The sequence below is a fragment of the Scyliorhinus canicula genome, chromosome 9 (assembly GCF_902713615.1).
Source record: "Scyliorhinus canicula chromosome 9, sScyCan1.1, whole genome shotgun sequence".
NCBI classification, from domain to species: Eukaryota; Metazoa; Chordata; class Chondrichthyes; order Carcharhiniformes; family Scyliorhinidae; genus Scyliorhinus; species Scyliorhinus canicula.
Window position 1 is genome coordinate 33,472,840 of NC_052154.1, and position 22,418 is coordinate 33,495,257.

Sequence of the window (22,418 nt, forward strand, 5' to 3'; positions counted from 1 at the left end):
TGGATGACGGAAGCCTAAGGCATGAATGGCATACGGAGTGCTACGGCAAGCGACCGGGAGGATTCTTTCACAGGAACAAGGCATTGCTCGTTTTGGGACAGCATGAGGGCCCACATAACAGATTCTGTGAAAGAAGCCATTCAAGAGGACAAACTCAATTCCAGCTGTGATTCCTGGGGCACAACAAAGTATTTACAGCCACTCGACATCAGTTTAATCGTGCATTTAAGGTGGCGCTTCGTGTTCAGTGGGAGGCTTGGATGACAGTGGGGAGAAATCCTTCACTAAAACGGGCCGCATGCGAAAGAGCAACTTATGGTCAAGTCTGCCAGTGGGTCCTGACAGCGTGGAGCATTGTTAAAAAATCCACTATCATCAACGGGTTTCGAAAAGCTGGATTGCTGCGTGTTGAAGAGGGCAGCATGAGCTCAGCGGGAAATTTGCCTCCGGATGAAAGTGATGAGAGCGACAATGAAAACAATCCAACATCGGATGAAGCAATTCTGAGGCTATTCAACTCTGACACTGAAGGAGATGACTTCAGTGGTTTCAGTGCACAGAGGAGGATAGTGACTCTGATCACCTGGGTTGTGATATCTTGATTACGATCAGTATAAAATACTTCTTTTACACATGATTTATTTATTTTTAATGTTTCAAACTGATGATTCTATGTTAATCTTAAGAGCTTAATCGGATTGATTCGCTCCACAGTGACCAATGACTTTCTTGGTAGGCTATTCTTTACCGCTAATTTTTTATTTTTGTTACAGAGCCGTATTTCGTTAAAGCCTGTGTAAAAGCTCATTTGTTTCAATGTACCGGTAAGCACCTGCGGCTTATATACGTGTGCGGCTTATTTATGTTCAAAATAAAAAAAAATTTCAAAATCAGTGGGTGCGGCTTATAGTCAGGTGCGCTTTATAGTCCGGAAAGTACGGTACTCCTAAATTTATAAAAACTTTAAAAAATTATTTTAGGTTGTGAAAGCTATTAATATAAATCATTGTATGATTATTCGCTATCTCACAGTTGCAAATTACGTTGGGATTTATACAATGTCTTGTGGGTAAAATATCTTGTCCCAGGTGAGAATTCGCCATACATACCAGGTTCCCAAGTTCAGTCACGGCCTGGACTAAGTTCACTTGCAAATCAGGCAGCATTTGTGCAGATAGGAAGGCAGGATTGAAGTTTTCAGTCTTCAAAAGGTTAAAGACATGAAATATTAACCCTGTATTCCTCTTTCCAAAAAACTTTTTTACTTCTGATTTTCAGTATGAAATTTAGCATCTTGCACAACTAACCTCCCTGGGATATGAAAGTGACTCCTATTTGCTCTTTAGTGGCTGAAAATAAAAGGGTCTGTGACTGAGGAACAGGCAGCAGAGTTCATTGAATCATAAGAACTAGGAGCAGGAGTAGGCCATCTGGCCCCTCGAGCCTGCTCCGCCATTCAATGAGATCATGGCTGATCTTTTGTGGACTAAGCTCCACTTTGCGGCCCGAACACCATAACCCTTAATCCCTTTATTCTTCAAAAAACTATCTATCTTTACCTTAAAAACATGTAATGAAGGAGCCTCAACTGCTTCACTGGGCAAGGAATTCCATAGATTCACAACCCTTTGGTGAAGAAGTTCCTCCTAAACCTCAGTCCTAAATCTACTTCCCCTTATTTTGAGGCTATGTCCCCTAGTTCTGCTGTCACCCGCCAGTGGAAACAACCTGCCCGCATCTATCCTATCTATTCCCTTCATAATTTTAAATGTTTCTATAAGATCCCCCCTCAATCCTTCTAAATTCCAACGAGTACAGTCCCAGTCTACTCAACCTCTCCTCATAATCCAACCCCTTCAGCTCTGGGGGTAACCTAGTGAATCTCCTCTGCACACCCTCCAGTGCCAGTATGTCCTTTCTCAAGTAAGGAGACCAAAACTGAACACAATACTCCAGGTGTGGCCTCACTAACACCTTATACAATTGCAACATAACCTCCCTAGTCTTAAACTCCATCCCTCTAGCAATGAAGGACAAAATTCCATTTGCCGCCTTAATCACCTGTTGCACCTGTAAACCAACTTTCTGTGACTCATGCACTAGCACACCCAGGTGTCTCTGCACAGCGGCACGCTTTAATATTTTATCGTTTAAATAATAATCCCGTTTGCTGTTATTCCTACCAAAATGGATAACCTCACATTTGTCAACATTGTATTCCATCTGCCAGACCCTAGCCCATTCACTTAACTTATCCAAATCCCTCTGCAGACTTCCAGTATCCTCTGCACTTTTCGCTTTACCACTCATCTTAGTGTCATCTGCAAACTTGTAAATTGTGAAACAATTGTAGGCCCAACACTGATCCCTGAGGGACACCACTAGCTAATGATGCCAACCAGAGAAACACCCATTAATCCCCACTCTTTGCTTTCTATTAATTAACCAATCCTCTATCCATGCTACTACTTTACTTAACATCTCCAGTTTTATTCCTTTTAGTATTACTGGGCCTATCACTGAGCTCCCCTCAGTCACTGTGCCTTGTACTGTCGCCCTTTTTGATTTTTGACTATGTCTTCTCTGCCTTGCACTTTTCCCCTTACTTCCTTTTGCTTCTGTCCCTGTTTTACTACCTTCCAACTTCCTGCATCGGTTCCCATCCCCCTGCCACATTAGTTTAAACCCTCCCCAGCAGCTCTAGAAAACACCCCCCCCTAGGACATCGGTTCCAGTCCTGCCCAGGTTTGTACTGGTCCCACCTCCCCCAGAACCGGTCCCAATGCCCCAGGAATTTGAATCCCTCCCTCTTGCACCATCTCTCTAGCCACGCATTCATCCTATCTATCCTGACATTCCTACTCTGACTAGCTCGTGGCACTGGTAGCAATCCTGAGATTACTACCTTTTGAGGTCCTACTTTTTTAGTTTAACTCCTAACTCCCTGAATTCCGCTTGTAGGACCCTCATCCCGTTTTTACCTATATCATTGGTGCCTATGTGCACCACAACAGCTGGCTGTTCACCCTCCCCCCACCCCCCCACAGAATGTCCTGCAGCCGCTCCGAGACATCCTTGACCCTTGCACCAGGGAGGCAACATACCATCCTGGAGTCTCGATTGCGTCCACAGAACCGCCTGTCTATTCCCCTTACGATCGAGTCCCCTATCACTATAGCCCTGCCATTTTTCTTCCTGCCCTGCTGTGCAGCAGAGCCAGCCACGGTGCCATGAACCTTGCTGCTGCCTTCCCCTGGTGAGCCATCTCCCCCAACAGTATCCAAAGCGGTATATCTGTTTTGCAGGGAGATGACCGCTGGGGACACCTGCACTGCCTTCCTACTCTTGCTCTGTCTTTTGGTCACCCATTTGCTATCTCCCTCAGTAACTTTCACCTGCGGTGTGACCAACTCGCTAAACGTGCTATCCACGACCTCCTCAGCATCGCGGATGCTCCAAAGTGAGTCCATCCGCAGCTCTAGAGCCCTCAAGCAGTCTAACAGGAGCTGCAACTGAACACACTTCCTGCACGTGAAAGAGCCAGGGGCAGTGGACGTGTCCCTGAGCTCCCACATCGCACACGAGGAGCATGACATGGGTCTGGGATCTCCTGCTATGTCTTAAACCTTAGGTATAAACTTATACAACTACAATTTCAAAATAAAAATAAATAAATTAGACAATGAAAAGAAAAACTACGTACCAGGGTTAAAAGCACCTCCGGAAAAAGCACCTTCTCTCACTCTGCACCGAATTACCTCACTGCACCAAATTACCAAGTTGCAATTCCCAATCTAGATGTGCCTCACTCCAGATGTGTCTCCTTGAAAAGCGCAAGCTTACTGCGTGCGCTTTCTGTCTGTCTTTTATGCAGACCTCAGCTAATCGATGACTCAAAAAATACCTAAACTTCAAAGAGAAGAATACAATGTGCCCTTTTGTGCCCCTAAACAGGCTTCAGGTGCCTGACAGATAACTGCCTCTCAGCAATTAGGGTGGGGGCAGCTTCAATCAATCAGACACTAAGCTACACACTGCACTTTTAACTGAAAAACAGCAGAATTAGATTTTCCACTTATCTTTCCTGATTACCTCACTGCACCAAATTACCAAGTTTCAATTCCCACTCTAGATGTGCCTCACTCCGGATGTGTCTCCTTGAAAAGCGCAATCCCTACAGTGCAGGAGGCCATTGGCCTACCAAGTCTGCACCAATCCTCCGAATCAGCAGCCTATCCATACCCGCTTCCTTGCCCAAATCCTGTAACCCCGCACATTGATCATAGAATTTACAGTGCAGAAGTAGGCCTTTTGGCCCCTTGAGCCTGCACCAGCCCTTCAAAAGAGCACCCTACTTAAGCCCACGCCTCCAGTCAAGTACCTCCACCTATCCTTTTGGAAATTAAGCGGCACCTAACCACATCGTTGGACTGTGGGAAGAAACCGGAGCACCGGAGGAAACCCACGCAGACATGGGGAGAAAGTGTAAACTCCACACAGTCACCTGAAGCTGGAATTGAACCCGGGTCCCTGGAGCTCTGAGGCAGCAGTGTTAACCATCTGCCGCCCAGTCATGGTCCATCCACCTAACTTGCACATCATTGGACATTTAAGGCGCAATTTACCATAGCAATCTACCTAACATATTGTTTATGGAGGGTTGAATAGGAGGAGGCCTAATAAGCCTGCACTGCCATTTGATAAGATCATGGTTCATATGGTTGTGGTCTCTACTCCACTTTCCTGTCTGCCCCCATTACCCTCAACTCCCCTTGTCTATCAAAAATCTAACTAACTCTGCTTTGAATAAATTAAATGACCCAGCCTCCACTGCTTTCTGGGGAACAGAATTCCACAAACTAACGGCCATCTGAGAGAAAATATTTCTTCTCAGCTTCATCTGAAAAATGAGACCACTTATTCTTAAACTGTGTCAGTAGTTCTAGTCTCCCCCACAAAGGAAACATTCTCTTTGGCATCCATCCTATCAAGTTCCCTCAGGACCTTGCATGTTTCAATAAGATCATCTCTCAGTCTTCTAAACGTCTGTGAGAAAGTGGGAAATCAGCCAAGAGTCTAATGGAATATTTAAGTCTAGCCGTAACAAAGGAATTAATGAGAGCTTCAGCTGCAAAAGAATTGAGGCAGGGACAAAGTCAGGCACTGTTACTGAGTTAGAAATAGCCAGTCATAGTGACGAACTGGATATGTGATTGGCATTACAGGCAGGAACCTCGGGCAATCGTGGCTTTGGTCTTCCCAGTATTTAGTTGGAGAAAATCTTTGTTCATCCAGGAGTGAATGTTGGATAAACAGTCTGAAGTGTTGACAAGAGATGGTGAGGTTTAGAACTGAGTGCCATCAGCTATTCTGCCAAAACTACCACTGGAGAGACCTAGGCTTTTCTACCTTGCATTTCAAAAGTAATTCATCGTCTGTAAAGGAAGGGACTATATAAATAAAAATGTGTTAATTATTTGTAAAACACTGAAATTACTAGTAATGATAAGTACTACTAGGCTATGTCCTAGTCTTACTTGACATAACTAAGGAACTAATTGTATAAATAAATTCACTTTAACCCCAAGAAGATAATCAACTATTTTATTAAGATGTTGTTTCTATTTACCTATTTTCCACCCTTGAGGCATGCTTTCAAATGTCACTCAGCAGTTTTGTGCAATGGAATTGTGCACTGGTTTTTGCAGTCAAGATCAAAATGATCTAGATGATCACCCATGTCCCACATGTGAAAGGGATGTACCTTCTGGAATTATAGTTTAATTGCCATTTTATTGCTAACCATTATTTTCTCCACAACTATCTCCACACTTCTAGGTGCAGTATGCTACATGTCTTTCTGACATGAAAACTTGTGAACAGGTTACTTCAACTGAAAAAGTAATAGAGCTTTTATGTTTACCCAAACCATGTAGCAACATATTTTGGTGGTGTTCACTCACTAGAGTCCATATTTGTATCTTCTATATCAGTGGTGGGCAACCATTGTTCGGCCTGTGGGATCTTGTCCACGGTGCAGACGGGCAGGGGAATTGGACCACGACTGAATTCATTCCAGGTCTGGGATCACACTGCTACGAGGTGATGCCACGTTTCCCACCAGGATCGCCTTTTTACAGTTGAGGCCAGGATCACGATGCTGCAATTCCCGCCCTTCAAACAACATGTCCAGCGCATTCTGGGTACTCGAGCTCAGAGACCATGGTGTTCAGTGTTAGGGCACTAGTGGGAGGTTGGGCTTTTTTACTGATATTTTCGCCTGTTATCTGCTTTGGTCCTGCCTAATGGATCGTTTTGTGTCGAAGTGGCGTGATGAGGTGGAAGAATCAAGTGAAAATCAAAACAATGCAGAGAAAGTAATAGCCAAAAAGAAAAATGGGTGATGAGGACAGAATGGTAAAAGCGTTAAGAGGTGGATTATTTTGTTACTCAAAGGGAGACCATTGTGCTCACTGCGCAATGAGCTGATTATTAACAGACACTATGAAACAGGGCAAAATCTCAAACTGGTTCTGCCCAACGTGCTTGAGAGCTTTCAAATCTGAAGAAAGCCATGAAAACACAGAGGCAAGTACTCAGACAAACATTAAATGAGAATGATGCAGTGACTTTGGCTAGCAAAAGAATGGAAAGCCATTATCAGATGTCCAATTAGTGAAAGAATGCATCATCAAATCTGCCAGGGTTTTATTTGTTGCGTTTAAAAACCAAGAATAACTTATCAAAAATGCTGAATTGCGAAGCGTCTGCACATCGCTGATTCCTAATCCAAGAAAACTTGCGGAGGATAGATCCAACCAGAAGTCACGTTAATAATTAAAACGGACTACTGCAAAGAAGTATACCGACAACTCAACAACCAGGAACGCTATAGACAGTTACCCACAGATCTAACCAAGGAACACATCCGCCAACTCAACAGACTGATCAAGACCTTGGATTCAGACCTTCAGAGCATCCTACGTGCTCTCATCCCACGTATTCCCTGCATTGGAGATCTCTACTGCCTCCCGAAAATACACAAGGCCAACACACCAGGCAATGTTTCAGGCAATGGGACCCTGTGTGAGAACCTCTCTGGCTACATCGAGGGCATCTTAAAACCCATCGTACAAGATATGCCTAGCTTCTGTCACGACACGACGGACTTCCTACAGAAACGCAGCACCCATGGACCAGTTGAACCAGGAACATTCCTCGTCACAATGGACGTCTTGGCACTCCACACCAGCATCCCCCATGACGACGCATTGCTGCAACAGCCTCAGTACTCAACACCGACAACTGCCAATCTCCAGAAGCAATTCTGCAACTCATCCGCTTCATTCTGGATCACAACGTCTTCACCTTCGATGACAAGTTCTTCATCCAGACGCACGGAACAGCCATGGGGACCAAATTCGTACCTCAATTTGCCAACATCTTCATGCACATGTTTGAACAAGACCTCATCACTACACAGGGACCTTCAAACCGACGTTATACACCAGACACATTGGTGACATTTTTTTCCTTTGGACCCCACGGCCAAGGAATCACTGGAACGACGACACGATGACATCAATAAGTTCCATCCCACCATCAGACACACCGTGGACTACTCTCCAAAATCAGCTGCATTCTTGGACACACTCGTCTCCATCAAGGACGGTCACCTCAGCACTTCACTTTACCGCAAGCCCACAGATAACCTCACGATGCTCCACTTCTCCAGCTTCCACCCTAAACACATTAAAGAAGCCACCCCCTATGGACAAGCCCTCTGTATACACAGGATCTGCTCAGACGAGGAGGAGCGTAACAGACATCTACAGACGCTGAAAGATGCCCTCGTATGAATGGGATATGGCGCTCAACTCATCGATCGACAGTTCCAACGTGCCACAGCAAAAAAAACGCACCAACCTCCTCAGAAGACAAACACAGGACTCAACCGACAGAGTACCCTTTGTCGTCCAGTACTTTCCCGGAGCGGAGAATCTACGACATCATCTTCGCAGCCTCCAACATGTCATCGGTGAAGATGAACATCTTGCCAAGGTCATCCCCACACCCCCACTACTTGACCTCAAACAACTGCGCAACCTCAAACAAACCATTGTTTGCAGCAAACTACCCAGCCTTCAGAACAGCAACCACGACACCACACAACCTTGCCATGGCAATCTCTGCAAGACATGCCAGATCAGCGACATGGATACTACCATTACATGAGAACACCACTCACCAGGTACGCGGTACATACTCGTGCGACTCGGCCAACGTTGTCTACCTCATACGCTGCAGGAAAGGATGTCCCGAAGCGTGGAACCGAGGCGAGACCATGCAGACACTGCCACAACGAATGAACGGACACCGCGCGACAATCACCCAGGCAGGAACGTTCCCTTCCAGTCGGGGAACACTTCAGAGGCCAAGAGCATTCAGCCTCTGACCTCCAAGACGGCCTTCAGGACGCGCGACAATGCAGAATCGCTGAGCAAAAACTTATAGCCAATTCCGCACACATGAGTATGGCCTCAACCGGAACCTGGGATTCATGTCGCATTACATTCACTCCCCACCATCTGGCCTGGGCTTGCAAAGTCCTACCAATTGTCCTGTCTTGAGACAATTCACACCTCTTTAACCTGGGGTTACCCCTATCTCTGGATCTGTAAAGACTCAATTACCTGCAAATGCTCGCATTTTAAGCATTGTCTGGCATCTTTGAATTTGTCTATATATATGTTTCTGGAACATACCTCTTCGTTCACCTGAGGAAGGACCAGTGCTCCGAAAGCTAGTGTTTGAAACAAACATGTTGGACTTTAACCTGGTGTTGTAAGACTTCTTACTGTGCTCACCCCAGTCCAATGCCGGCATCTGCACATCATATTAATAATGTAAGTGTAAATATTACATTTGTTGTGCCATTTGAAGTTGACCATTTTATTTATATGAGGGAGGCATTGGCGTAGTGGTATTGTCCAGCATGACTAGGGTAATGCGCTCAGGACATGGGTTTGAATTCCACCAGGGAAGATGGTGGAATTCAAATTCAATTCATAGAAAATCTGGAATTAAAAGTTGAATGATGACCATGAAACCATCTGGTTCACTAATGTTCTTTAGGGAAAGAAATCTGTCATCCTTATCTGGTCTGGCCTTCATGCGACTCCAGATCCACAACAATGTGGTAGACTTTTTTTAAAAATTTACAGTACCCAATTCATTTTTTCCAATTAAGGGGCTGGTTCAGCTCACTCGGCTAAATCGCTGGCTTTTAAAGCAGGCCAGCAGCACGGTTCGATTCCCGTACCCGCCTCCCCGGACAGGCGCCGGAATGTGGCGATTAGGGGCTTTTCACAGTAACTTCATTGAAGCCTACTCGTGACAATAAGCGATTTTCATTTTTTTCAATTTAGCCTGGCCAATCCACCTAGCCTGCACATCTTTGGGTTGTGGGGGCGAAACCCATGCAGACACGGGGAGAATGTGTAAACTCCATACGGACAGTGACCCAGAGCCGGGATCGAAACTGGGACCTCGGTGCCGTGATGCAGCAGATGTGGTTGACTCTTAAATGCCCTCAGGGATGGGCAACAAATGCTGATCCAGCCAGTGATGCCCACATCCCATGTGTTATATTATGTCATAACACATCATTACTCCTTTGCTAACTTCCAGAATAGTCGGATGGATGTAGTTCAATGAAACTATCAGTCTTCAAATTAAGTAAATAACATTTAATGAATAACAAATATAATATCAATGAGTTTGTTCACTCATCTACAACAATAACTGATGATTAAGTAAATAAGTATAAATATTGTTTAACCAAACATGCCAACTAAGCTATCTCTCTAACACTCTGCTATCTAGCCACACCTGATATGAAGAGGTGGGAAGAACCCGAGTTCAGTTTATATACATGGATTTGGTGCTGCCATCTAGTGGTTGTCCAGCACTATGATACAGTGGTTAACCCTTTACATACCAGCAGATATATAGATCACTACACCATGAACGAATAAAGAAAAATGAATGTTTATTTAAGCATGTTCTATGACTGGTTATGAAATATTTGGCATGTATTAAGTGCACTTAATTTTATTCATGGCGTCGTGGTTAATGCAAATACCCAATTTCACTAATGCACCCACTGAGATGGAGGGTAATTCCTCGAGCCCACTCACTAGCCTAGGTTGTCCTTCACTGTTTTATATATATTTTAAAAATCACTTCTTGGCACCACCAAGTGGTCACTTAATGAAAATAGAAATGCTTGTACAGGTACAAGATGAATCAACCAGCCAATTAATGTCACATGGACATGCCACAAGTACATTTTTCACTTGTATTTGCTGTTCATATGCGAAAGACAGAGCTACAAACAAAACTGTAACAGTAAGTCAATACCTTCAGACACAAAAAATTGATGCGTATAGTATTACCTTCTAGGTTAATGAACAGGCACAACATAGTAATTTCTTAAGTTGTAGCTGTGTTCCTGAAAAGAACCACTTAAAATGAAACCATAACAAGCAAATCAGATTTTTCCATTAGTACACAACATTAAAACGTTATGCCCTGGAAAGTTACATACTACATATTGCCAAAATGACTTTTAAAATAAAATTCAAAATATAAAAGACATATGATAACTCTTATGTGCCTCCTGTTCACTACCTCTTCTGCTTACTGCCTTTTCCACTCCCGAACACTCATTGTAAGCAAGTGTTCAGGATGTGACCAGCAAGAAGTAACCTTTGACGTGAGAGCAGCGTAAGGTGCAGGGTCATGAAGGTAAACTGCAAGGTGGAAAGGAAAACAGGAAGATCCATGGTGTGTCAGTGAACAGGAGAGGCCATTGCAAAAGCTAATTCACAAAGCTAAACCCAAATGCTGCTCCATTAAAACTTAACAAATCGAAACAGCTTAAGCCTGGCAACTTAAATTGAAGATTTACTGTACGCTATATTTGCTGTAGATGAGGCAGGGCATTGAAAATTAATTTATTAAATGTTTGTGACTGACCATTTTCCAACAACAAACCCTATTTGTGACTCCTCAGGCACTGAAGCAGCCCACATGCAAATGCAGCAAGACCTGGACAATATCCAGACTTGGGCTGACAAGTGGCAAGTAACATTCGTGTCACACAGTGCCAGGCAATGACCATCTCCAATAACAGAAAATCAAACATTCCGCCCATGGCACTCAATGGCATTACCACCACGGGATTCACCAATATCAACATCCTGGGGATTACCATTGACCACAAACTGAATGGACTAGCCAATATACTGTGGCTACAAAAGTAGGTCTGAGACTAGGAATACTTTTTTTTAAATTTGAAGTACCTAATTCATTTTTTTTTCAATTAAAGGGCAATTTAGCGTGGTCAATTCACCTACCCTGCACATATTTGGGTTGTGAGGGTGAGATACGCAGAATGTGCAAACTCCACATGGACAGTTACCCAGGGCCAGGATCGAACTGGGTCCTCAGTGCTGTGAGGCAGCAGTGCTAACCCCTGTGCCACAGTGCCTCCCCCTGAGGCTAGAAATCCTGCAGTGAATAAATCACCTCCTGATTCCCCCAAAGCCTGTCCACAATCTCCAAGCACGTGTGATGGAATATTCCCCACTTGCCTGGATGAGAGCAACTCCAACAACACCGAAGAAGCTCAACAGCATCCAGGACAAAGCAGCCTGCTTGATTGGCATCCATTGCACAAGCATTCACTTCCTCCACCACCGATGCACAGTAGCATCAGTGTGTGCCATCTACAAGATGCACTGCAGGAACTCACCAAGGCTCCATAGATAGGCAGCACCTTCCAAACTAATATCCACTATCATCTAGAAGGGTAAGGGGCAGCAGATACATGGGAATTATCCTGACTTGGAAATATATCGCCGTTATTTCATTGTCACTGGGTCAAAATCCTGGAACTCTCTCCCCAATAGCACAGGTGTACCTACACCTCATGGATTGCAGTGGTTCAAGAAGGCAGCTCACCATCACCTTCTCAATGGCAATTTGAGATAGACATAGCATAGAGGGATGGACAACAAATACTGGTCTAGCCAGCAAAGTGCACATCCTGTAAAAAAAATTTAAAAACAATATTTTTGTACAGGTAAATAAAATATGGATGCAAAATGGCACAAGGTTAAAAGTTTCAAATTAGACGCCATGTTTTAACAAATTAATGGTTTTGCATTAAGTTTAAAGTCTATGGACAAGTAACAACAAAAAAACATTTGCCACCCAGTCATCTGGATAAATTTCAGATGAGGTCAGGTCACTGAACAGTAATTTGTAATTTAAATTTCAAATATAATAGGTTTCAACCTTGGCAAGAAGAACTTTGGGCCATAAACTATATTCTATAGTTTCCATTCTATAGAAACATTTAAAATTATGAAGGGAATAGATAGGATAGATGCGGGCAGGTTGTTTCCACTGGCGGGTGACAGCAGAACTAGGGGGCATAGCCTCAAAATAAGGGGAAGTAGATTTAGAACTGAGTTTAGGAGGAACTTCTTCACCCAAAGGGTTGTGAATCTATGGAATTCCTTGCCCAGTGAAGCAGTTGAGGCTCCTTCATTACATGTTTTTAAGGTAAAGATAGATAGTTTTTTGAAGAATAAAGGGATTAAGGGTTATGGTGTTCGGGCCGGAAAGTGGAGCTGAGTCCACAAAAGATCAGCCATGATCTCATTGAATGGCGGAGCAGGCTCGAGGGGCCAGATGGCCTACTCCTGCTCCTAGTTCTTATGTTCTTATAAACCACACAAAATAAGGGGCAGCACAGTGGCAGTGGCCTACTGCGCTGAGGACCTGGGTTCGAATCCCGGCCCTGGGTCACTGTCCCTGTGGAGTTTGCACATTCTCCCTGTGTCTGTGTGGGTTTTGCCCCCACAACCCAAAGATGTGCAGGATAGGTAGACTGGCCCCGCTAAATTGCCCCTCAATTGGAAAAAATAATTGGGTACTCTAAATTTATAAAACAAAACACACACAAAATACAGGAGTCCATTTCTAGAAAAACACCACGAAAGCAAAGAGATGATGATAAATTTACATTCAACCCATAAGCATTTCGAACTTGCGACTAGAAGAAATATAAAGGGAAAATCCTGCGGATGCTGGAAATCTGAGAAATTAAGGCAGTAAGTTCATGAACTCCCAGCGATCCGAAACATTAACTCTCCACGCATGCCAGACCTGCTGGGCATTGCCAGCATTTTCTGGTTTAGTGTCATGACTGAAAATGTTCTGGAGACGTTAGAAAGCCGAAGACTGCATCAAATTTACTGTTTTTTTGCAAATGGCAATTAAAATTTCAACAACTGTGTTCCACGTGTACAAGGAATGAATTCCGCATTGCCCCGTAGATCCAAGTGTGCCGGGGGACGCCATTTTTGTGTGGGGCAGGGGCACAGGCCAGCGTCCGCTCTTCTGATTGGCTCGTCACCGTGCCTGCGTACATATCCCGGCATCCTTCGGCGCCGCTGATCCTTTTCGTTCGGCCATTTCCCTCCTGAAGGTAGGTGTTGAGAATGTGAATAAAATCACAATCCATCCATCAGCTTCACCGAGTCGACTGGTGACGAATTAATGCTCCGTGGCTCGAAAAATAACGGACTCTCAATATCCGTAATCATTTCTAAGGAAAGATGTCGCTGAGCCTGTCTGGCCCCTGTTTTCGGTGCTGGGGTGATCGAGGCCTAAAATCGAGGAGGCAGTGTCTATTAGCGGCGCAGGTTAGGGGTCGATGGCCCAAAATGTGGCTGCGGTTCGGAGATTGCAGAGGGAAGTTGTACATTTAGCGCTTGTGGCAATTTGAGCGCTCTTTCAAAGGCTTCGAGCTTTTAAAACCGAAGCCTGTATTTATATAGCGCCTTTCAGGATCGCAATACGTCCCAAAGAGTTTTTCAAACGTAGCCGCCAGTGTAACGTAGCGTTTGTGGTGGCCCAGTCCGAACAAAGCAAGTTCCCATGAACTGCAATGTGACCAGATTATCTGCTCCTATGTCGGTTTGTTGGATCAACATTCGCTGGGATGACTCCGAGGATGACTTCCCTGCTCTTTTGCAAAATAATGCAGTGGAATCTTCTGCATCCACTTGAGAGCACAGCTGTCTGATGCGCCCAACAATAATGTTGCCCTGGTACTTGCTGCATGCATTGGGATGTCAGCTTTTGATTTTCGTGCTCAAGCACTGGAGTGGGACTCGAACCCACAAACCTCTGACTGCTCCCAACTGAACCACAGCTGGCACAGTTGCAATGATCTGAAGAATTATCAGTCGAGGCGATTATCATTGGGTGGAGTATGTATCGTCTTGGTCTGGATTTTGCTCTTGATTGTCAAGAGTTTAATTTTCCGATGTCCTGAGATGTCAGTGGCACAATTTTAGAGAATTCATCTGGAATGTGTCAGCTCCTGCTAAGCAATTTGCTAGAAAATAGCTGGATGCGGGGCTGCTTACAAATTCAAATGATTGGCTGTGAATTAAATCATTTGTAACCTTTAATTGTTTGTTTCATTTTATTGATGTTTACTTAATATTGCAGGGTTTCAGCCCTTCATTAAGCAGCCATGGCCCCAAGTCGGAATGGAATGATCCTGAACCCTCATTTCCACAAGGACTGGCAGAAAAGAGTCCGCACTTGGTTCAACCAGCCAGCCAGAAAAGTCCGCAGGTATGCTAATCCAATAATGAGAATTTAAAATGAGTTCTATTTCCTTTTAGGAATTAATAATTGGGTTACTGTTTTTGTGTAGGAAATGAAGGTGATTGGCAATATAATTACAGATCATTCATTAGCTGTCCACAATCAGATGATGACAATTTCTCCGGAATCTCTGTATCTCCTTGATGAATACTTTTGAACCCTTTTGCTGATGACTGTGGACTGCTCTAAATTCTTCTGTTTTAAAATGTCCAGAGATATAAATTCTCCAGAAATTTCTAATGATACTTCTTGTATTAAAACAGATGGATTATGTTGCTACTGCAACAATTTTAAACTTGGTTTAAGTTCTTCTGAAAATAATTTATTTTATTACTACCTTCATTGCTGCTTCATCTGATGGCAGAGTTGGCTTCCGTTGCTTTTCTCACTGCCCTGCACAAACCTGGAACCAGTCAGGCAAAACAAATTGAGCTCCTTCTTACCCCTTGAGATAAGGATTTCCAAAGTTGAAATCTGTACTATAACTGAAGAAATCTGTACTGTAACTGAAGAAATAGTAGGTAGTAAATCAGTTGCATTCATTAGTTGGAGTGTACTGACTACAGTTGCTGTCCAGTAAATAAGTATCATCCTTGGATTTCTTAGTTTACTATTGATTAAAATAGGCATATTGCATTATCTGATGTCTTGTGATTTACGATGTTCTAAGATAACTTACAGTGCTGTTGGTTGATAGGCGCAAGGCACGGTTGGCTAAAGCACGTCGCATCGCTCCACGTCCAGTTGCTGGCCCTCTTCGACCAGTTGTTAGGTGTCCCACTGTCAGATATCACACCAAAGTACGTGCTGGACGAGGCTTCAGCCTGGAGGAGCTAAAGGTAACTGTTTGCAGCAATGTTATTGTATAAGCATCAGACTTTTTTTTAAAAAAAGCATTGATTAAGTAAAAAGTTTTATTTCCCACTGTCAGTTCTTTGGCAGGACTCCAGAGGTGACACTATAGATGTGGAAAGAGAAGCCATTGCTAGAAGGACTAATCACACAAGAGTATAACTGAACAAAGCTGGACCCATTGGGTAGACACTTTAGAGGATAGTGTGATAAATCAACAGTCCGGATGGGAAAATAAAATAATTGTAAGCCTATAATTACAGATCATTCATTAGCTGTCCATAGTCAGATGATGACAATTTCTCCGGAATCTCTGTATCTCCGTGATGAATACTTTTGAACCTTTTTTGCTGATGACTGTGGATTGCTCTAAATTGTTTTAAAATGTCCAGAGAGATAAATTTTGCAGAAATGTCTAATGACACCTCTTGTATTAAAACAGATGGATTATATTGCTGCTGCAATGATTTTAAACTTGATTTGAGTTTTCTGGAAATCATTTATACATTTACCATGTATATGTATGTGTATACCACATGCATCTTGCATATAGAGCCATTAAAGTGGTAAAACACCTTCAAAGGAGTGTTACCATACAAATTTGACATTGGGCCATTGCAATCCCAGCCCAGATTCCAACAGTGGCTAGGATACTGGGCAGTATCACCAATATTTAGAACAGCACAGTGGTTATTACTGCTGCCTCACAGCGCTGAGGGCCATTCGATCTTGGCCCCGGGTCACTCTCATGTGGAGTTTGCACTTTGACTGCGTGGGTCTCACCCTCACAAACCTAAAGATGTGCAGGGTAGGTAAATTGGCCACACTAAAATTTCCCCTTAATTAGAAAAAATAATTGGGTACTCTGAATTTATTTTTTAAAAATCTCCGCTTTCTATCAATCCATTAGCACTCAGGAATACATGCTTAACAGAGATGTTCTTTGTGAAAGAGATATTTTGACACTGCTTTAAAGAAAAGACCTGAATCCTGTCAGAGCCCTGCAGAAACTCTGTATTTCTCCAGGAGATGCTTCTCCACTTGTTTCAGCTCACCTAATCAGGCAAGCCTGAACTGCTTTGAAAGACTGCTGATCAGTCTACAAACATATCTTTAACTGAACTGCATTGAGAGCAAAATGCTTGACCTGCTCACAGCTTCATTTAGAATGCAACTGAACTGCTTTTCTGCAAAACGCCTGATACCATGGCTCCACATAGTACCATACCAAGCTGAAATCTAATTAACTCCACATGGACCCCCTCTCCTTAATCCAACCAAAACTACATTATCCCACAGTTTTGCGCTGGTCTATTTGCACACCTGGCTCCCATAACATACTTGCCTTTTGAAATAGGATTCTTTTAAAACATGATAGCAGCAGTCATACATACACTAACCCAGGCTTTTAGGGCCACGTAAAGTGACTAGCGCAGACCACCAAAACCTTGGTTAAAGAGATGGGTTTTAGGAATGTCTGGGGGGGGGGGGGGGGGGGAGGAAGGAAAGAGACAGAAAGGCTGAGGGGTGTAATTCCAGGGCTTGGAGCCTCATCGTCGCCGATAGGGGAGCAATCAAAATTGGGGCTGCTGAAGGAGCCAGAGTTGAAGGGGTACAGATAGCGGGAGGGTTGTAGAGTTGGAGGACATTAGTGATAAAGAGGGATAACACCATGGAAGAATTTGAAATCGAGACTTTGCACACAGGTGATTGGTGAAAGGGATTTGGTGCAAGTTAAGAGAAGGATAGCAGCTTTGGATGGACTGCAGTTTGCAGTGGATAGAATGTGGGAAGCCGGTCAGGAATTAATTGAAATAATCAGGTCTAGAGTAATAAAGGCAAGGATGAGGGTTTCAGCAGCCAAATGAGTTGATGCATGGACGCAGTAGATATAGTCTTATCGATTGAGGTGCACACATGGTTGGAAGTCCAACTCTGGCCAAATATGGCGAATGGCCTCAGACAATTGTTAGGAAGAGAGATGGAGTTTCTGGTCGGGACTGAAGACTGCTTCAAATTGTAGTTTGTTATCTTGGTTTGAACTACATTGGTTGTGGGCATGGACACAGTCTTGAGGCCTGTTCAGGGCAGAGAATTGTCAAGTCATTTGAAACGTTGGGCAATTGGTATTTTTTGGAACAACTGCCGAACCTGAAGTAATTGAACTGAAAATTTCATAGAATTTACAGTGCAGAAGGAGGCCATTCGGTCCATCGAGTCTGCACCGGCTCTTTTGAAAGAGCACCCTACCCAAGCCCACACCTCCACCCTAGCCCCATAACCCATTAACCCCACCCAACACTAAGGACAATTTAGCATGGCCAATCCACCTAACTTGCACATCTTTGGACTGTGGGAGGAAACCGGAGCACCCGGAGGAAACCCACGCACACACAAGGGAGAACATGCAGACTCCCCACAGACAGTGACCCAAGCCGGGAATCGGACCTGGGACCCTGGAGCTGTGAAGCAATTGTGCTAACCATCATGCTACTGTGCTGCTTTCTAATTGTTTATTCATCACCACTGATAAACGTAATTATTTAGATGAGGGAACTAAATGTAATATCACCAAATTTGCAGATTACACCAAGCTGGGTGGGAGGGTGAGCTGTGAGGAGGATGCAGAGATGCTTTATTGTCATTTGGACATGTTGCAAGTGCAAGAAAGATGCAGTATTTGGATTAATATGAGGTTGTCCACTTTGATAGCAAAAACAGGAAGGCAGGTTATTATCTGAATGACTATGGATTGAGACGGAATGTGCACCAAGACCTGGGTGTCCTTTCACGCCAGTCGCTGAAAGTAAGCATGTTGGTGCAGCAGGCAGTGAAGAAGGCAAGTGGTATGTCGTCCTTCATAGCGAGAGGATTCAAGTACAGGGGCAGGGATGCCTTGCTACGGTTATACCTGAGGCCTCACCTGGAATATTGTGCAGTTTCGGTCTCTATCTGAGGAAGGATGTTCTTGCTATGGAGGAAGTGCAGCAAAGATTTACCAGACTGATCTGAGGTGACAGGACTCGCGTATGAGGAGAGATTTGTGTTGATTCAGATTGTATTTGCTGGAGTTCAGCTGAAGGAGGGGGCTCTCATAAAAGCCTAGAAAATTCTAACATGACTAGACAGGAAAGATGCAGGAATGTCCCTGATGGCAGCGGAGTCCAAAGACTTGAGATTAGGAGAAATGTCTTCATTCAGAGTGTGGTGAGCCTGTGGAATTATCTACCACAAAGTAGTTGAGGCCAAAATATTGCATGTTTTCAAGGAGTTAGATATAGTACTCTGAGCTAAAGGGATAAATGGATATGACGGGAATCTGGGCGTACAGGTACACAGGTCACTGAAAGTGGCAACACAGGTGGAGAAGGTAGTCAAGAAGGCATACGGCATGCTTGCCTTCATCGGCCGGGGCATTGAATTTTAAAATTGGCAAGTCATGTTGCAGCTTTATAGAACATTAGTTAGGCCACACTTGGAATGTAGTGTTCACATCTGATCGCCACACTACCAGAAGGATGTGGAGGCATTGGCGAGGGTACAGAAAATATTTAGCAGGATGTTGCCTGGCATGGAAGGCATTAGCTATGATGAGTGGTTGGAGAAACGTGGTTTGTTATCACTGGAACAATGGAGATTGAGGGGAGACCTGATAGAAGTCTATAAGATTATGAGGGACATGGACAGAGTGGAGTTAGAAGCTTTTACCCAGGGTGAAAGTTAATTACTAGGGGGCATAGGTTTAAGATGCGAGGGGGAAGGTTTAAAGGAGATGTACAATGCTATTTTTTTTTTTTTTACACAGAGGGTGGTGGGAGCCTGGAACTCGCTGCTGGGGGCGCTAGTGGGAGCAGAGACGATGGGGACTTTTAAGCAGGGCTTGACAAATACATGAATAGGATGGGAATGGAGGGATATGGTCCCCGGAAGGGTAGGGTTTTTTAGTTCACGACGGGCAGCATGGTCAGTGCAGACTTGGAGGGCTGAATGGGCTGTTCCTGTGCTGTAACTTTCTTTGTTCTTTTGTTGATATGTGAGACGGGGTGGAGAAGCAGGAACAGGCTACGAGTTGAATGATCATCCATGATCATAATGAATGACGAAGCAGGCTCAAATGGTCGACTCCTATTTTATGTTTCGATGATTGCCTTTTTAACCTTTTCCGTTTGATGGCCCCGGCCGTTCTTCTGTGTGTTTCTGTATTTACCGTCTTTCCGTTCCTGTATTTGCTTTTCTTTTTCTCCTCAAAAAGAAATCATCTTTTGTTGCCAATGTAATAGGCTGCAGGCATTAACAGGAGGGTGGCGCGTACTATTGGCATTGCTGTCGATCACAGACGGCGCAACAAGTCAGCTGAATCTATTCAGTGTAATGTTCAACGTCTGAAGGAATATCGCTCCAAGTTAATCATCTTCCCAAGAAAGGCTTCAATGCCCAAGAAGGGAGATTCTTCTGTAAGTATCCAAATAAAATGTTAAGCACATAGTATTCTTGATATTCCAGAGGTTTATTCTAAGGACCACTGGCTCTTTAATGGCATTTAAAAATAAGAATTGTTCTGGAATCTTAAAGTCAGAACTAAGACAATGGGATAATTGTGTCAAAGTCAAACCCCAGCTTGTAGACAATGTTGATGGATTGCATGTGCATGATTAGGAGGCAGGGTGAAGTCCTGGGTCATATGGACATGGGTGGTAAAACAGTTACAAATAGAAACATGACAGCAGTAACAGGAGGTGTATAAGATAATGGGTTACGTTAGAACCATAGAATTGCTATAGTGCAGATGGCCATTCAGCCCATCAAGTGCACCGACCTCCTGAAAGAGCATCCTATCTAGGCCCACCCCACCTGCCCTATCCCCATAACCCCACCTAACCTGCACATCTTTGGTTTGAAAGGGGAAACCGGAGGAAACCTAAGTAGACTTGGGGAGAAAGTGCAAACTCCACACACAGTCGCCTAAGACCAGAATTGAACCCCGGTCCCTGGTGATGTGAGTCAGCAGTGCTAACCACTGTGCTCCCCCCCCCCTTTTTACATTACTGGAGGGAAATGGAATGTTTCAACACAGGAAACTATAACTTGATTAAGTCATCTTGGTCCTGTGGACATATAAATCAATTGGTGAGGGCATTTGGATAGATGGGTTGCAAAAGCTGTGTGGATAGCTTGACATTGCACTTGGGAATTTTAAACAAAGGGGGCTATAATTTCAGTGCTATGGTGATTTTTTCCCCCCCCCAGGCAATAAATATATATTGCAGGGGCAATTGAGCAGATGGCCATGACACTTTGACACTAATTTTTGGTTCTGAAGTTGAGGTACAGGTGATAGTTAATCATGAAACTGACCAGCGTATGTAAAGAATTTTAAAAAGGTCTTGGTCTCTAATGTGCTTGTCTGTTACAGGGATCTCTTGTCAATCTGTTAATGTAATTCAGTGATTGTAATAATGTTCTTTCACCACAGTCAAATGATGACACTTTCTCCGGAATCTCTGTACATCCTTGATGATTTTTGTTGAACCCTTTTCCATCTGATGACTGTGGGCGTGTCATATAATTAAAACTCAGTGGGTTTGTTCAATCTGATATTGTTAATGCCGATTTCTTTTCCATAGGCTGAAGAAATTAAGGTAGCAACCCAGCTAACTGGACCTATCATGCCAATCAAGAATGTGAGTAACTTTAAAATAGGTTTTCTCAATTTTTAAACATTATCAACTATGGCCCAGTGGTCCCTCTTAGTCAGACGGTGATGTGGTCAAGCCCAACTCTAGAGTTGAGCATCTAATTAGGCTGAAACTGTTTAAGGTGCTGTATCTTTTGGATGGCTATAAAGGAAGGGCGAGAGTGCTGTCCTTTATAATTACTGCGGACGCTGGAATCTGAAACCAAAGAGAAAATGCAGGAAAATCTCGGCAGGTCTGGCAGCATCTGTAGGGAGAGAAAAGTGCTGACGTTTCGAGTCCAGGTGACCCTTTGTCAAAGCTTTTTTCCAAAGAGGAAAATCACATTTTCTGCCTTGGCTCCCTTTGCTGACTTGGAAAATTGCTGACTTGGAAAATTGCTGACTTGGAAAATGGTTTATTGCCCATGTTGAGCGAATCTCTGTAGCAAACACCATTAGTTGAAAACTGAAAGAGCGAACATGCAATTCTATGTATGATTAATAATATGAGAGCTCCAATTCTGCCCCTATGATTCTGACCTCGTTATTGTAAGTTTTTTGTCGGCTTTTATAAGTTGTGTATACAACGTATTTATGAATACTATTTTCTTTTCAGATATACAAAAGAGAGAAGGCCCGGGTGATCTCTGAGGATGAGAAGAATTTCAAGGCCTTTGCAAGCCTCCGTATGGCTCGTGCAAATGCACGTTTGTTTGGAATCCGTGCTAAGAGAGCAAAGGAAGCAGCAGAGCAGGATGTTGAGAAGAAGAAGTAAAATATAAAATATCTGGAACTATTCAATAAATAACCAATACTTTATAAAGAAGAAACACTGTTCAATTCATTGTGCAAAACTACGTTTTACTCATTTCATCCATATTCCTCTCTTTCCAGGAGCATTTGATTTATACTGATGGCAAGTTAGTTATTGTTTTGCCAAACTTCATTTTAATGTTGAGCTGTTTCAAGTTTGACTTCATATTCAAAATTGGTTACTGAAGACATTAGTGCTAGACATGTTCTGGGGTGGGGGAAATTGTTAAACATATTTTGAAAATATTTGTGCTGAAGAGTCAATGCACCTTGAAAATTATTTAACCAGTAAGGGGTAGAATAAATTGTTGCTGGGTCTGGCTCA

The 22,418-nt window shown here is 43.6% G+C and overlaps 1 protein-coding gene and 3 non-coding genes across 4 annotated transcripts; all 4 read left to right on the forward strand.

Annotated features, from left to right (window-relative positions):
- Positions 1–13,436: 13,436 nt before the first annotated feature.
- On the forward strand, positions 13,437–22,110 carry rpl13 (ribosomal protein L13). The gene is made up of 6 exons (XM_038806482.1): positions 13,437–13,561; positions 14,593–14,721; positions 15,452–15,593; positions 19,887–20,060; positions 21,231–21,287; positions 21,897–22,110. Exons 2-6 carry the CDS (start codon positions 14,618–14,620, stop codon positions 22,053–22,055), a joined length of 636 nt encoding a protein of 211 aa, XP_038662410.1. The 5' UTR covers positions 13,437–13,561; positions 14,593–14,617; the 3' UTR covers positions 22,056–22,110.
- On the forward strand, positions 14,862–14,950 carry LOC119972070. The gene has a single exon (XR_005462000.1). It is a non-coding gene; the product is annotated as a small nucleolar RNA MBII-202 (small nucleolar RNA).
- On the forward strand, positions 15,897–15,976 carry LOC119972071. The gene has a single exon (XR_005462001.1). It is a non-coding gene; the product is annotated as a small nucleolar RNA MBII-202 (small nucleolar RNA).
- On the forward strand, positions 21,085–21,169 carry LOC119972069. Its single transcript, XR_005461999.1, has one exon. It is a non-coding gene; the product is annotated as a small nucleolar RNA MBII-202 (small nucleolar RNA).
- Positions 22,111–22,418: the final 308 nt, after the last annotated feature.